The sequence below is a fragment of the Haemaphysalis longicornis genome, unplaced genomic scaffold (genome assembly GCF_048455015.1).
Source record: "Haemaphysalis longicornis isolate Haplotype H1 unplaced genomic scaffold, Haemaphysalis longicornis Haplotype H1 scaffold_3, whole genome shotgun sequence".
Lineage (NCBI taxonomy): Eukaryota > Metazoa > Arthropoda > Arachnida > Ixodida > Ixodidae > Haemaphysalis > Haemaphysalis longicornis.
This window is the reverse complement of record NW_027526335.1, coordinates 44,233,531-44,249,672: the sequence shown is the minus strand read 5'-3', so window position 1 is coordinate 44,249,672 and position 16,142 is coordinate 44,233,531. Positions and strand designations below refer to the sequence as shown.

Genomic DNA, 16,142 nt, shown 5'->3' with positions numbered 1-16,142 from the left:
GCACCGGCGAACATCTCGTCTGGTCCTCATCGGCTGACGGCGGTGCCAGCGGATCTACCTTTGGGGGAGGACTGCGAAGGAAAACTTTACTACGGCTCTACGTGCGCGAAACCGGGCTTGTGTTTTCTCAAAACGGTCAGTTGAAAATTGCGAAAGAGGAGCGGTTCTGCATAAGACATCGATCATGAAGAAGGTGTACAATAGTATTCCTTTATCTTAAAAATGACGTATTTAGACCGTTCGTAGATGCGTTTACTAAGTGCGCAAAAAATTGCCGCTTTGGCGCTTGCCTCACATTTCTTAGGAAGCCCGGGATGGTAGATTTTTTTTTGGCCACTGCGCACCGGAGACATTTTTCACGATGGTAAGGTCAGAAGTGGTGTCGCCTTGGACACTCAGCTCGTCGAGTGTGATGGGCAGGGTCCGTCAGTATGGTTAGGATGAGTTCTTGTATGGTACGTGTTCCACAAAGTCGCGCCCTTATTTGTGTGTCGTGCATTGGTATCCCTCACGATGGCTAATGGGTGCCCATGGAATGTGTGGAGGTCTTTTCGGAGTAGCTTCGTAAGGTCACGGGATCGTCAAGGCGCATTGTATACATTCAGTGTGTTTAGTTCTTGCTTCGCTTTGCTGATGTGGTAATGATTACCAGGGCAGCGTATTTTGGCCCTGTGCTGATAACATACAGTTGGTTAGACGGTATGTTCCTGTGCCGCAAGGTTGTTGTCCGTCTTGTTTGTGGAGCATCCATGCTGGGTGCGGCCGAGTGACATGCTTTGTATCCCGATAACTTGGCCGGCACTGCTGCCTCTTGTAACACTATGACATCGGCTGCCGATTGGGTATTTTGAACCAAGTAGTTAATGTATTGCTGCGATGCTCCCCGCTTGGATGTGTACCCCCGATAGTTGCATTGCCATGTGTAGTATCGATGCTTATCTCTGTTCGGGTGAATATATACTGCCCCAGGTGTAGATATGAAGCAACTTCTTAAATGGTCGCACTATTTTGTGCCTCTAGGGTGCTAGTGAAGATGGGCGGATGTACGAGGCCAGTTGGGTTTTTCAGTGCTTTCGCCAAGCGATATACCAGGGCACCTACCTGCTCGCTGATCATTTATCTGAAGTTAGCGAGGTAACCATGGGAGTTAGCTTGTAGAAACAATAGTGCCTAGATATTGAAGCGCTGGTCCAGTTCCTCTTGTAATTTAGCTTCAAGAGCAAATATGGCCTGTTGCTCCGTCGGCTGGTGGTCAACTGTTTCCTGAGAACGTCTTTTATTGGGGGAAGGGTTGGACTCTGAGGATTGCGAATGCCGTGTTGTGGGGGACATAACCGTGGTTGTTTCTGGGGGTGCCGCTGCTTCTAGGTTGCGCGAATCATGCTCAAAGCTGTCTGTTCTTCGCTATAAACTGCTCTAATGTTGCTAGTTCAGCAGAGGTGTTGTCGGGGGTGTTTGTGAAGGGAGTGCGAATGTATGTGCCCCTGAGCCGCTTTTGTGGGAGGCCCAGTTAGATTTCGCCTCTCTATCTTGCTGAATGACGAAGACGAACTTCGCGTCCCTGTGGTTGCATGAAAGGAACGCAGCATGACAGCTCCAAGCGGAGGCAACGCCAATAAATGAGCCACCGGCGGCTTTTATTAATTAAATGAGGATCCCGAACTTAACAGGCCCTATAGCTGCCCAGCCCACCTGCATGCAAGGCACCCGCTGCCGCCCTGGTACTGCTTTGGTCTCTTTGTTGGGTCACCTGGCCCTTGTCAGTGCCTCGATTGTTCGAGTGGGAGCGAGACTGTCGTTGGGATTGAGAACGGTTGTTACCCCGTCTTGTTACTGTGTTTGAAGGTGTCTCGGGAGGGGCAGTCCGGGGAGGAGGCAGAGCGATTTCGTTGCAGGCTGGTGTCCCCCGCGTCGTCGCCACTGCGCTTGCGTTCTTTTCGCTCACTGGTGTTGTTTTAGATTGAACGCAGTACGGTGACGTTTCTTGCACTGTTTGTTTCCAGTGAGGTAGTCTTGCCACATAGGGCGCACTTGAATGCGCACTTATGCTCGTCCATGAGATTCGCAAGTCCGCAGGAACTGCAGTAGGCTCGATAGGGCCAAGGACAGAAGTCCATTCGATTCCCAAGCCTTTCACAGAACCAGCAGACTTCGTGCTTTTTTTTTTGTGAATATAGCGCCGATATTTTGCTCTCCGGTAGTACACAAAATCGGGAACTCTGCCCCCGGGAAATGCAATAATGGCAGCCATACGCCAAGCATGCAGTGCGGTAGAGTTTTTCGAGTAGACAACGCTCTTGACGACGTCCTCCGCCGAGTCATATGGGGGGATGTCAATTACTCCCTTAATCGTGCCATCGGGTGTCGTGACGTAAGCCCGGGTGGAGTTTGAGGCTCAGGTTAGCTGGAAGGTGGTCGGTCCAGGAATTTGTACACAGATGTGATCAGTGTGCCCTGTCGTATGCTGGCAAACGGATGACGGCCCCGGTGCTCGAAGTCTGCGACATGTGCCTCGTCAAAGATGTCGAAGGCGAACCACTGCTGCGTTACCATCTGCAGTGAGAACACCAAAGAGAATTACTTTCAAGGAACTGACATTTGCACTAAAACTGGCAACGTTTATTTTGTTCGTAGAAGATATGTTCAGGCAGTTTGATACATGCCCTTAGACGTTAGGCGCACTAGCTTAAAACATTGGAGGATGACATTATGAAGTAAGCAAAATCAGATATATCTTCGAGGGTGGCTCAAGTGATCATTATCATCATCATCTCGTTTGTGTCCACTGTAGGGCGAAAGCCTCTCCCATGCGTCCCCCAACCAGCCTTGTCTTGCGATTCCCTAGTCCGTTTTCATTCTGGATAAATCATGCATAGTAGCACCCGCCGTGAAAGTGCTTAAACTGTGTAAATAGCTGCACTGGAACTAAATTTGCAGAGCTGTATTTACGATTATATATGTACCAATATTTCGTTTGTTTGCAGCTGCGAAGTCGCGACGGCTACAGCTCCAGTCATAAAGATGAGGATTTCAAAAACTGTGATTCTTCCGGTACGCACAAGGTTGCCGCCAAAAGAGCTCAATGGACGAGGACAGAGAAACACAGTAGCCTGGACGAGCGCTCGTCCAGTCTACTGTGTTTCTCTGTCCTCGCCCATTGCGCTCTTTTTAATTTTTTTGAAAGCATGAACCAACTCGCCCAACAAAGCATTCTATTAAGTTGCCACCAATGGAAGAACAATAACCAGGGGAGGGAGGCCCTTGTAACCTCCGTGCACTTAAATAAAATATGCGGCGGAAGTTGCGTCATTGTTAGCCGTGCGGCACCCCAATGGAGGGCTATGGAACATCGGGGCTGCTTCGTTGCTACAACTGGTTTCAAACAGATTTCGCAGCCTCTGTAAGGTGCGGAAACGATTGTAGCGGAAATCTGGACTGACAGAGAGGAAATCAGAAAAGCAATTGTGAAGTGAAGGTAGTGCGACTAGAGCACGGAAGATGAGAGGCGTAGGAAGGAGAACAGGTGGTGGTGATGGGATTAGAGGACGGAAAAGAAGAGACGAAGAGGAGTGTAGCGGAAGGAGGAAAGGAAGGAAAGAGAATCGGATGCATACAGAAGAGAGAAGATAGGAGGGAGAGGCGAGCTAAAATAGTGTAGCGGAAGTGGGGTCAGAGGAGGAGACCAGAATGGGAAGAAGAAAAGAGCGGGAAGAGGACTGGGAGGGACGGACGCGTGCGATTACTGTGGGAGAATATAAAGGTGACGAGAGGGGAAAGAGGAGAATTAGTGATGGTGACGGGTTTTCAGGATGGAGATTGGGAGAGAGAAGATGGGTGGAGGGGAAGGAGGAGTGGGATAGAAAGAGAAAAGGGAAGAGAGAAGAGGGTGAAAGGTGTAGCGGAAGGGGGATTCGGAGAGGGGAAGGTGGACGAGAGGGGGTGGGCAAGTAGAAGGTGAAGTGGGAATGGAGAAGGAAGAGAATATAAAGAGAAGAGGGCGCTGGGATGAGATAACGAAGGAGAGAGGCGAAAGGGCAGGCAGGAAAAGAACGGGGAATGGGAATAAAGCTGCAGAAGCGAAGAAGAGGGAAAAGGGAATAGCAGGTTAAACATGACGGAATGTGGATGAACTAGAGGATGGGATGATAAGGAGAGATCAGGGGAGTGGGACGATGGGTATGCACTGATGGCAGAAGAGGTGTCTCGAACTCTCGTCCTCCTCGGAATAAAGGTTCCCAAAGGAAACACACCTTACACGATTGCGGTACACTCTACTCTGAACGCCACGTAAGGTGCACTCACGTTTGTCACCACGTGGGAGTTGATGCTGCACACGCCGGCGTACCCCAGCCTCTTGGCGTCGTGCAGCGCGTGGGCCAGCAACAGCTGGACGAGTGGGATGTTGTCGTCGCGCTTGTTCTCCGGCGAGCTGCCCACCATGAACCAGAGCAGCATGCGGCGTCCCCGGCCGCTGGTGGCGGCGCGTAGGGGCCGCTCCATCCACTCGTTGACCTCGAGAATGTCCAGGAACGGCTCCGAAATGTTCTCGGGCAGCTGCACGGGAGCACGGAACTGTCGGGTTCTTGGAGACGCTGGAAATGTCTACAGGGCATCAGAAGAGCAAATCAAGTTGACCCTGCTAAAGCTGAGTGGCTCGCGCACATGCGTTAGCTTGCCGAGTCTATTCGAACCATCATCGCCTGAAATATACCCACCGGAAAATACATGGCGTTTAAGCGTTACTGAGACGATTGCTGGCAACATAAACAAATATTTTACTTCCTTAACTCTTCCAAACGACCGCAGAATACTTCTGTGAAGTTGAACGCAACACCGTTTCCTTTAATAAAACTTGCTGCTGGGCTATAGTTGGTTCATTGTCGTCACAATGGAGGTTAGCGCTTCAAGAAACAAGACACACGACAGAAGAAGACCGTTTTCATTTATTCGTCTTTAATGGTTTTCTTGTTTTCATACGTTGGGTCAAGAAAGGAGGGGGTTTCATGTTTTGCGCTTTGTTAGAATACAAACCTAAGCCAGTACTAACGGATGACTTAAGGGGGATACTTAATCTGCTTGCACGTAACCTGTCTTCAATGTCAAGACAACACTGGTTAATGAACATCAACTATATAAGGCCTCTGAGGGTTTTCTGTCCACATTGCCGACATGTCACCCGTTTTTAACGAAGTGTAAACCATAACGCATGGGTGCTGTGGCCATTAGTGTACATCATACATGCGACGCGCGATATATTCAAATTCTGTAGATTACAATCATATTACATTAAACGGACCCTGCAACACTCTTTGTGCAGTGCAAGTAAACCTGCGCGACGTTTAGCTTACACTGCCAGGAATACCTGAGCCAAATATTACACGTGCACGTGAAGCGGTTAGCGCGCAAATCGCTGTGAAAGACGCGGAAAAACCAACCGCGCTCTCTTAAGTTCTCCTCATTATGCCTCCCTGGCATGGCCTAAACGACGTCATTTCGGCCATGGCTGTCCTATTGGTTGTCGCTGGTCAACTTCGCGGCTTATTTCTCGCATTTCCTGTGGCGATCCGCCGTCGTCGGCGCTTGTCCCAACCTCGCCTGAACCTGTACGAACAGTTTTGGCGTTTCTTTTGTGTTTTGAGGGCGCGCGGAGTTTGAGCGACGAACTGCATACTCCCCTTTCAATGAGACCACTCGGCAACAAACCTTTATTGCTTCAAAAACGCCCTATCAGCCTGAGCGCGCGCGTGCGAGCAGGCAGCCACCATGCCTGCTTTTTTTTTTGTGCACCAGACCGGAAATAGACCCCTCCACGTTGCAAAGAAAAGGAGGAAACCCCCCGGCATGTGATGCATCCAAGGCCGCGAGGAGAACGCTGCAAAGCCCCCCCCCCCCCCCCCCCCCCCCCTCCGAGAGAGAGAGAGAGCGCGCAGCTATCGTCGCGTTGTCCGCGGTCGAGTTGAGAGGGAACAATTATGCGCGATTTGTCATCGCGCGTAGTTTCGCTGATAGTGAACGGATTTTCATAATTCCTGCGGGAGGAGATTGCTGGGACAGTAGACTTTACCCCGAAATGCATTCCTAATAGTAGACGGTAAGTGTTGCAGGGTCCCTTTAAAGTTCCCAAGGTTGTCAAAGTCAATCCGACCATAGCCCAGGCGTAGTTTCGGCGCGTTACACCCCCATAACTTGAATTGCATTACAGTTGTCTTAAGGATACTGTTTGGGGCAGCTACGGCCGACAAGGATTGCCACGTGGGTTCTGACCGTGAACTCGGAGCCGAAGTCGCAGCAGATGGCCACTGCGGCCAGTCGCCCCGACTCGTCGTGCACGAGTCGGGAGGCGGCGTCGGCCACGATCTTGGGCCACAGGTGTCGCAGGTTGCCCAGGTGCTGGTCCTCCGTGTTGCCCACGGTCGTGTCGAGCCGGTTTTTGGACGTGAAGGAGCTAGCCAGCATGTCGGCAACCTCGTCGAACGGTGTGTCCGCGTCCAGAAGTGAGACCCTCATCCGGCGAGGGCCCGGCAGCACCAGGGAGCAGGCGGCGCTCTCGACGAGCTTCGATACGGGCGAGGGCCCCTCCAGAGCGCCCACGCTCACCTGAGGCGTCGTCGTGGACGAAGACAAGCGGATGAGGTACGAGGGAGACAGTTACAATTTTCTCTTGAACAATGTAACAACATTTACATGTACTAAAACGGAAAAAAAATGTTAACATCGCCAATTACTCATATATGTTAGCATATCGTCATCAGCAACACCCTATTATGTTCGCTGCAGGACGAAGGCCTCCCCCATCGACCTGTAGCCGTTCCCGTCGTGTGCTGCTCGAGTCCATTCTTCGGATCCGAATTTACTTATTTCATCTCTCCATCGGTGTATTGGCCTTCCCCTTCTCCTAAACCCGTCTCTCGGGGTTCACTCTGTTACCCTGGTTGTCCATCGGCTCTCACTTCGCGTAACCACGACGTCAGGCCAAGTCCATTTCTTCTTCGTTAATTTAGTATGATATCCTCTACTCGGGTTTGTTCTCTAATCCAGGAAGCTCGTTTTAACTTCCTAACGTTACTCTTATGATTATTTCTATGGCCCGTTGAACCGACTTTACTTTGCTTTCAAATTGTTTAGGGAGGCCAATACGCCTGCGCCGATACGCGTGAATAAAGGCGTATTCACACTGGTTTCGCGGAACACATCTCCGACCTTATAGGTGTAGGAGTTGACCAGCAGTAAACCGGAGGACCAGACTCTCCTGGTGAGACGGGCCAAGACGGCTAGGGCAATGCATGGATTCCCGGACTAGGGTTAGACACTCACTTTTGGGTTTTGGGCTCATTAAAACGTTTTCCCCTCTCTATCTCCGCCGAGGTTGGTCATCTTGGTGCTCCAATGCCGTCCGGGGACGTCCTGATTCCTCACTACCCAGCCGTGTTCGAGTTCCAGAAAAAAAGAGGAGAATACGATGGCAAATTTGCTGCTTATTTTTAAAGCGAAAACTGTCTTAGTGGAACCGATGTCATCCTGTTCAAAAACTAATGCATTTCCCGGCACCCGTGAAACAAATATTTATTTCTCTCCCTCCAGAAATACAGGTTGACCGACAGAAAAGCTCTCATAAGATTTCTGGACACACGGCGCGTGCCTAAAAACCGGGCTTCCATTGCGTCAAAACGGTCACTTGAGAATCGCGAAAAAGTAGCGGTTCTACATGAGACAATGCACGCATTGATCACGAAGGAGTATACCTTTGCATCATAAATCGCCTATCGGTATAAATTTAGATCGTTCGTAGATGCGTTTACTTAGTGCGCGAAAAATCGTCGCGTGGGTTCGCATTTCGTTTGCAGTTGGAAGGTTTATCAATCGAATGGACGGCACTTCCAGCGAAGCTTGGGCGCACTTTTAGCTCTCGCGCTTCTCTCAAATTTCTTTTGGAAAGGATGGCAACTTTTTAACACGAACGTGTTTTATTCCGGGATTCACAAAGATTTAACTTACGGCATATCCGTCACGGAAGTGACGCCAGTACAACGAAGCAAGTTGCCTGTAAAGGGTGCACCCCTGCACACAGTGTCTTCTCGCGGGGAAGCAACCTTTAGTACTAAATAGCACGTTATACTTAGATTTGTTCGTTTTCGGGTTTTATATTTTAACACGAAAATTTTTTCTGCCGGGATATACCAAGATTTCACTGACATCATGTCGGTCATGAAAACGACGCCAGTATACCTTTGTCGAAGCGACCCGCCAGCAGGGCGTCGCCCGCCAAGCACACCCACAAAACAGCCGCCGAACCGCAGATCATGCACAGCTGCAGATTTCGCTGCACGTTTCACTTTCGTGTTTTACCGATTCTTGTGACAGAGGAATCAACCAGTTTTTTCAAAATGTTGGGTTGGAGAGGTCCAGCCAACCGCCCAACCTCGCCCTCTACCCTCCCGGAAAAAAGTCTAGTTACGGTTCTGATTTCCTTCTAGGCGCTACGGTTTCGAGGTGAGCAAACATCAATTTAGGGTCCACGATGGGCGCTGGTTACGAGAAGCTACGCTCCAGCAAAGCTCGCAGGTTACCGTTGCGTTTTACAATATCTCAACGTAATGGCGCCGCACGATGCAATCCGTTCAGTTCTCACCTCCACTCTGCACTAAGCATGGGCGCCGGCAGAAGGTTTCAAAAGGTGCACCCCCCCCCCCCCCCCCATAAGACACCCCAGAAAAATTGTCCCGCCCACTCGCCCTCTCCCTCTTTCCCCCCAAAACAATGGGTTTGCCCCTCCCATGACAAATTCCTGCCGACGCCCATAGCCCTCAGTCATATATTACTAGCAACGGCCACGAAGAACTCCCATCAGAAAACTTCGCGAGCAGCCCACATGGCGATAAATCATCGGATGCGCTTTGCGAAGACTCGCAGGAGAGCAGATGCACCTTTGTGCGTCTACACGGTCACAGTCGTCCACACAGTGTGGTCACGACACATCTCGCGGATTGCGCCGTGCTCAATCACCTCGTATCCGATGTGTTCGAGGAGTGCAGAGGCCTCAGCTGCGGATGCTGCACCAGCGCCCGACACTTGGCACGAGTAGCTCGCGTTGACGTCTATGTGGGCAACGGGAACTCTGAGCGAGCGCGCCATGGCCACGAGCACAGGGGCGCCTCGAAGGACGTTGGCCTCCCCGCAGGACAGCAGCTTGTCGACGGCCGCCGAGTATTCCTTGAGCAGCGTGTCCGCGTCCGGCCGCTGTTCCGCTGGCGGCCCCAGAGGGAAGAGCTGCGGCAGCCAGCCGGCGCGAAGCTTCTTGGAAGAGAGATGGTGGAGCAGCTCGCCGGACCTGTCACCCGCGACTTCGCTCCAGTAGAAGGCCACCAGGGCGGCATGGCCGTGGGTGATGTACTCCCAGCACAGCTCAGAGTCGCTCACCGCGGGAATGCCCTTAAGGCACTGGCTGACCGCATCCACGTCCACCTGCGTTTCGCGGTGTCAGTTCAATTAGCGTTTGCCTGGAGGAAGCGGCAATTCGATAGCCGAACTGCTAACAGCGCGGGCGAAGATAATGGCCTTAAAAACATAAGAGCCTTACATCTATGGCATTTTTCAAGGTAAGCAGATGTTATCAGGACGCCACGAGTCGTTTGTATGTAACGTTTTGGAGCGAAAGCTGTACTACTCCAGGTACAAACACAGAAAACGACTCGTTCCTCGCAGCGTCGATCTGACCTTCAAGCTCAGCCAAGGTCAAGCCAGCGCCTCGTGCGCTTACGCAGTAAAAAGCGTCTAATCGCCTGTTCGTTCTAATGGGAGAAGCTCAGCCAAGGTCAAGCCAGCGCCTCGTGCGCTTACGCAGTAAAAAGCGTCTAATCGCCTGTTCGTTCTAATGGGAGGGCTGCGGAGAGAGGGGTTGGGGATAAAGAGTAAAGGCGTGTGCCTTAAAAAAGAAACGATATCAGGAGGCACTGGATGCCATTGTCGTAGCCAAAAATATATTTCGGGGGTTTTACACGCCTAGGGAAAATTAAAAAAAAAATAAAAAGAACGAGAGACTGCGTGGATACCCGAACAATATGCATTTTTCGGCATGCTTAAATTTTGGGGTTATGACAGCGAAACCCCCTCCCCCCCTCGCTACGCCCCTGCTGACTGCATCCAAGTTCTCTGAATGTTCACGCCCACAGCACCACCCGCGCCGAGCAGAGTGTGTTTTCTCTTGCGATTGGAATTGTGCGCGTGGTCGCCGCGCGCTCTCGGCCCGAAAACCGATCTATCGCTCGACAAACTTGGTTTAACCGCGTTTAAGCAAAGCAATTTTTTTTTTTCGCTGACATCGCGATCTCTTTTAGAGGTAAAATAGTATGCATAACAACTTCGCCAGTATTTCTAGGTTGCTAACCCCAATGTTTACCCGAGACAATCTTCATGCAAAAGAGGACGAGGGAATGCACATTTCTGAGAAGAAGAGCGCAGGCATGCGCCGTTCTAAAATTGAGAGTTACCTCGTTATTGCCCGTGTTCTCAGTTAATCGCCATTTAATGTATATTTCAAAGTGACCGTTTCGAGCGGGACCTGATTGGCTGAAAGCAGACAACCCGGATGTGACGCAGTATTAAGCAATATCAGGCATCGGTCACTGTGCATATCATTGGTCAGAGGTCTTGCAAGTGCAACTACGCCACGACTGAAATGGGCGCGAAATGGACATTTTCGAGACGAACTCATTTCAAAATTCAGGCCCTGATCTGCTTCACTGTTAGTGCCGCTTGGCTTGACTGCACGGAATAATGTTTCACATTCGCTCCTTCTGGCCGGGCCTTATCGAACGCAGGCTAGCATACCTTTCGACCGTCCATCATCGGCGTCGATAGAGAAGTCAGAACGATGTAGCCGTCGGTGTCCACAAAGCCAGAGTCCCCGGTCACGACTGCATCGCCTCCTTTGATACTGCCCAGGCATATGGCGCCGGTAACACCCTGCGGGAGCAGTTTGACAGGCCTGGGTTAGCGCCCAGGCTTTGCGCGAGCTGATGAGGTGCAGAACTCGTGAAGGCTGAGGTATAAAGAGACGTGCGGGAACGACAGGGATAATGTTATATTCAATTTTGTTTACGCTATTAGTGTCATGGGATAGTGCAATCTCTGATCACGTGATTTCAAGTGGCTGTTTATAACGCGCTTTTTCACCCATTATTGAGGTTATTCACGCAACAAGGCACAAGTCATGCTTGCAGTGGTTACCATTTGTTTTACTCGCGCGAGAGTGCTTAGGTCGCATAGTGGCAATAAATTCGACGTATTGCATTGTTACGTGCCGGCGCATGGTTGGTTCGCATAAGAGGTAAACTCTCCAAACTGACGGCGACAAACATTATAGGATGCGAAACTTGCGATGCGCGTGCAGTTATGAAAGCATAGTTTTGGTGTTCGCGCAGTCAAGGCACTTTAATCTGCAATATTTGCGGAATCAGGGACTGTAAAGCAACTACCAGAAATTCGACGCGCAGTGTGAATATGAGCTTAAAGCACACGCAAGTTATATGTTAATAATATGACATACAAAAAAAAAAACTAAAGCAGTTCCTCTCAACGCGAAAGCTGTCACGTGCGGAACAATGATTCGCCAATGGTGCTGTGGCGCCATCTCTTCGCCCTCTCTTGACTAGTTTCAATATCGGCCAGGCGTTGATGCCGAAAGTAGTCAAGAGATGGCGCCGCAGTCACTAAAAGGGCCTCAGACACTGGATCGAGTTTTCATTAATATGGGGCAACCAATGCGTTAATTCATGATTTTTCCTGATTTTGTACTATTGTGTACTTATTTTCGGCCTATGAACGAGCTCAAATATCACCCCCAACACTTCGCATATAAGCAATGTGGGCCTCTGTGACACAATGGAATTGGCATCGGCTTCTTAACACGAGGAACCCAGGTTCCATTCCGATCAGGGAGAGCGGGTGATCTTCTCAAAGCCTCTGTTTGGGGGCGTGACGCCGCGTGAATGCGGTGGGTAGATACTGTCACCCCGGACGAGAAACGCATAACGTGCATTGTCAGTTCCCACACCGTGAAGCAAAAAAAATCTCCGCAAACCTCACATTGGGCCCCCTAATTACGTTTCGCCTCATTTATCCTTTACTTGTTACGTTTTATTTTTATTTTACGGGGCTCATTTTTGTTAAGGGCTCCAGAACCGTTCGTAACAGACTGTGATTTATAGCACGCAATTAATATGGTGTCAATGATCGTTCTTACGTGCCACCACCAATCCGTCGCAAATTTGGGGAGGCTGCGACCGTGAATCGAACCCGCACTACAACGTAGGCAGCCAGCGGTTACAGTGGCCTTCACCAAATGCTTTGCTGCAAATTGGGGATGGTCATCATATTCTTACGGCGGCTTCGAGTAAAACATGATCAACTGCTCGCAGCACCGTAGGGTAAAAATTCACGCATCTCCACGAAGTGAATCATGACGAGTGGGCAAAGCACTGGGGATCGTTCTTACCGTAAATCACCCGTGAGAGTGTTACTGCTGCTAAAACGATTTACAATCAATCCAATGCAATTCAATTTAATTCAATCCAATCCAAATCCAATCCAATCCAACCTCCTCGCGCATGTGCAGCACAGCTCTCTCTCTCTCTCTCTCTCTCTTTCTCTCTCTTTCTCTCTCTCTCTCTCTCTCTCTCTCTCTCTCTCTCTCTCTCTCTCTCTCTCTCTCTCTCTTTCGTGAACTTTTATTGTGTTCTTGTTAACCTTTTGTGAACAAATTGTTCACAGATGTTTCGATTTACACGGTGCTGTGCCGTGAGCACGGACGCCGGACAAGCCTCGGCCATAAGGTTCTTCGCCCCTAAAAGAGAGGGGGACGTAGATCGTTACTTCATTCATTCATTCATTCATTCATTCATTCATTCATTCATTGGTTTCTTCACCTGCGGACAGTCGGAGAGGCCGGCATCCTGGACGACCGTCCGGCAGTCTCCGACGGGCTTTCCGAGCACCACGAAGTCTCCATTGGCGATGCTGTGGTGCTGCAGTTCTCCGATCTCGGCGGGACACTTGTAGAGGCAGCAGTGGCCCGCGTGCTCGTACACGTACACGAGCCGGCAGTGAGGCAGCACGCGGTAAAACAGGCGCACCAGCTGCGTGGTCACCAGGCCCCGGGAACACTTGACGAGGCGGAGACGCGGCAGCGGGGTCTCCTGCTCCAGCGAGGCGCGCTTCAGCAGCGCCCACAGCCTGTCCGGGGTCATTTCGACGCGCGTGGCCGACGTGTCCACCAGGAACTTCAGCAGCGCACTCGCGGACCGTCTCTCCTCTGCGAACGCGCGCATGCGTTGTAGCACCTTGAAGACGCATTCTGTTTCTTTCGAATAATTATTCCATTAGCGGCGACTTAAAACCTAGAATCGGCCCTTTTTTGTGTTTGCGACACGAGTTTGTCAACCCCGTAAGAACCAGGTATGTGTACCCCGTCGATCTCGCCAAAACTACAACTAGACAAGTATAACCAGAATGGTTTTGTCCAAGTGTAGAGAAAGTGGAACCCCGTTAATACGTTTTTCACCGGACCGCGAAAAAAAAAAAACGACGTAACAGCCGTGAAAACATAAGAATGAGGAAAGCCACAAAATGGCCTTAAATCACCCCTGACTAGAGCTTCATTGTTGCCAACTTGGTTTCTGCCCGTTCCGCCAAATGTAGTGGTCTTTTTTGCATTTTTATGTGCAAATTTAGTGTTGCCAACCGCAATTAATACTGGCGTAAATTCATGTAAGTCGTCGTAAAATCACTGTACTACTCGCTCGCCGTCACCCAACCCGTGAAGGCCGACAACAAAATCGGGCATCGTGAAATCACCGTAGCACTCGCTCGCCGTTCCGACCGTCTCGTGGCACGATCACGGGCGTCGTGATACGCAAAATGAACAAAAGCAGTGCCCCTTTGACGAAAACGATTTATTTCTGCAATGTGGGCTTAACGCTTAATATAATCGGAATAGAAGTTTGCCGTTTCTTTCGCTCCCTCGTAAGCACCACTCGCTTATCAGTAACCTGAAAGGCCGCATTGCTTTCAGCGCCACTTTCTGGTGCGAAACTTCTGTTTTAAACACAATGATTATAGTGATAGCACTTTCGACGGATGGCCATTTAGTGACGGCCTCTCCAACTCGCCTGTGGCTTCTTGTAGCCAGTTCAGTTACAAAGCCTGGACAAGACTCATCAAAAGCCAAAATGGCGGTGCCTAAGCGGCTTCGGAGTGTCAGGTTCTGACGTATCATACGGGAACGGGCCCACAGCTGCGACGTTACAGCGGGGTTCGCAATACATTATATCCTATGAGAGCTATGCCGGGACCGATGACAAACGACGTAACAGCCAGGAAAACGCAACAGTGAGGAACGTAACATCGGGGTTCTACTGTAATAATCAGATCGATGCATTCTTAACTACCTGTGTAGAGTAACAAAATAAAGGCTCTGTTGACTGCATAAAAACAAGTCCTTCTTTTACAGGACACTTGGGAATTCAGGACATCAAACAGTCCGGCACCAGTTCGCGCCCTTAACCTTCCATCTCCACTCGCCTTCGGCCGCCAGCGCCACGGTGGATCCCGAGCAGAGTGTGCTGAGCACGTCCTCCCAGAAGCGCGCACTGTCCACGTCGTCGAGCACGGCCACGGTTTCCAGGTGGGTGGCCGGCCACTCCTTCCACTCCCACTGCCTGCTCAGGCAGCGCTCCGTGCGCAGCGAGCAGCGCTCGCTCGCTTCGTCGTCCAGGATTTGCAGGGGCCGCATGGGAGCCTGCTTCGTCATCAAGCAGCCGGGCGAACCGTTCTGCTTCAGGGGCGACTTCGGAGTGCTAGGGCTCTGCTCCTGGGCCAGAAAGAAGGTTGTCCGCGTGGTACGTATTTGCGGTACCATGTACAGATTTATTCTACAGTTGTTGTCGGACAAGTAAAACATCCTTAATGCTAAGAAAAATACTAAACGCTCGTACGCCACGTTTCGCAATAAATTGGTCTTTTTAATTAAGAAAATGAAAATAGGCCTTAGCAGCTCACTTTATCGATCCTTGAGGTCATAGGTCACGGATCATTTAACTGTAAATATACGACAGTCGGAGGTATTTGCTGACGCCCCAGTGCGTATAAAAGTGAATTTCGAATTTTTGCTGACATGTACGATCACTTGCGCAGCACTCAGTAAAGTCGTACCAAAATCTTACCGGTCACTTCTTGTCCTTGACGATCCTTAACGAGCACCCAAGCCTCAATGCAAGCAATGGACTCGATTAGCTTACGTTCGTTGCACCCGGCCTCTAAACTGTTTACCCATCCTGCCCATGCACATCGTTTGGAAACGCCCCATGTGCCAAAATGCGTCAGGCGCCGCGGGTGTATACCCGCAGATATTCGTCGATGTTGAGCGTCCTCTGGTTTTGAGAAAGGCGGCTGGCCGTGCCGCTGTCCACCAGGACGCACCAGGGCCGCAACTCCTCCACGACGGACGCCAGCACAGCGTGCGGCGAGGAAGCGCAGATAGGAGCGTAGCAGGTGGATAGGCGCAGCGATGCCAAGAAGCCCAGCACCGTGTCGTCCGCATCGGCGATGCAGGCTGCAACTTTCGGCGGCGCCGCTGTGTCCGGCGGGACACGTAACGCCTCGGCAAGCCGGCAAGAGTACAGGTCCAGGTCGCGGAAGGTGCGCCGCCGGCCCTTGTACACGGTGGCCTCATTGTTCTCGCGCCTCAGGAACTGCTCCTCGAATGCCTCCAGCATAAGGGTCCTGGAAAAGGTGCGATGTCTGCGAAGAGCAAAATTTACACGGGTGAATGAGAGAATGCAGCCATATGGTTGCGGCTACCTAGCGCAGCGGTACACCCGTTGTACTGTTCTGAAAAAAATTCAGGGAAGCTTGTACTCACACGCGACATTTGAATGGCGAAGCCGCTGTATATGTGATCATTGATGGACAAAGTTGAGCTTCAGTATCGTTGTGGTGTCGTAATTGGCGTCGGCGGCACGGCATTTCAATGACCTTATGTTGAACAAGCTCCAAGTGAGCTCGTCGTTTCGGTCGACGCTTTCGCACGCCACTCTGCAAGCCCACTTATCGTCTCTAGCGGATGCTTTGCACGCCGAGCCTCTCGA

General features: G+C 50.9%; 1 protein-coding gene across 1 annotated transcript in view; it reads right to left on the bottom strand.

Moving 5' to 3' along the window:
• Positions 1 to 1,616: 1,616 nt before the first annotated feature.
• The window catches only part of LOC144174358 (uncharacterized), a 52,351-nt gene continuing 37,825 nt past the window's right edge, over positions 1,617 to 16,142 (bottom strand). Inside the window, exons 2-9 of the mRNA XM_077703016.1 lie at positions 15,396 to 15,795; positions 14,578 to 14,866; positions 12,924 to 13,309; positions 10,828 to 10,962; positions 9,004 to 9,462; positions 6,265 to 6,597; positions 4,303 to 4,554; positions 1,617 to 2,553 (exon numbers count right to left, since the gene is read on the bottom strand). Coding sequence (XP_077559142.1) covers positions 2,401 to 2,553; positions 4,303 to 4,554; positions 6,265 to 6,597; positions 9,004 to 9,462; positions 10,828 to 10,962; positions 12,924 to 13,309; positions 14,578 to 14,866; positions 15,396 to 15,770 — 2,382 coding nt within the window. The 5' untranslated portion in view covers positions 15,771 to 15,795 and the 3' untranslated portion in view covers positions 1,617 to 2,400. The remainder of the gene's footprint in view (positions 2,554 to 4,302; positions 4,555 to 6,264; positions 6,598 to 9,003; positions 9,463 to 10,827; positions 10,963 to 12,923; positions 13,310 to 14,577; positions 14,867 to 15,395; positions 15,796 to 16,142) is intronic.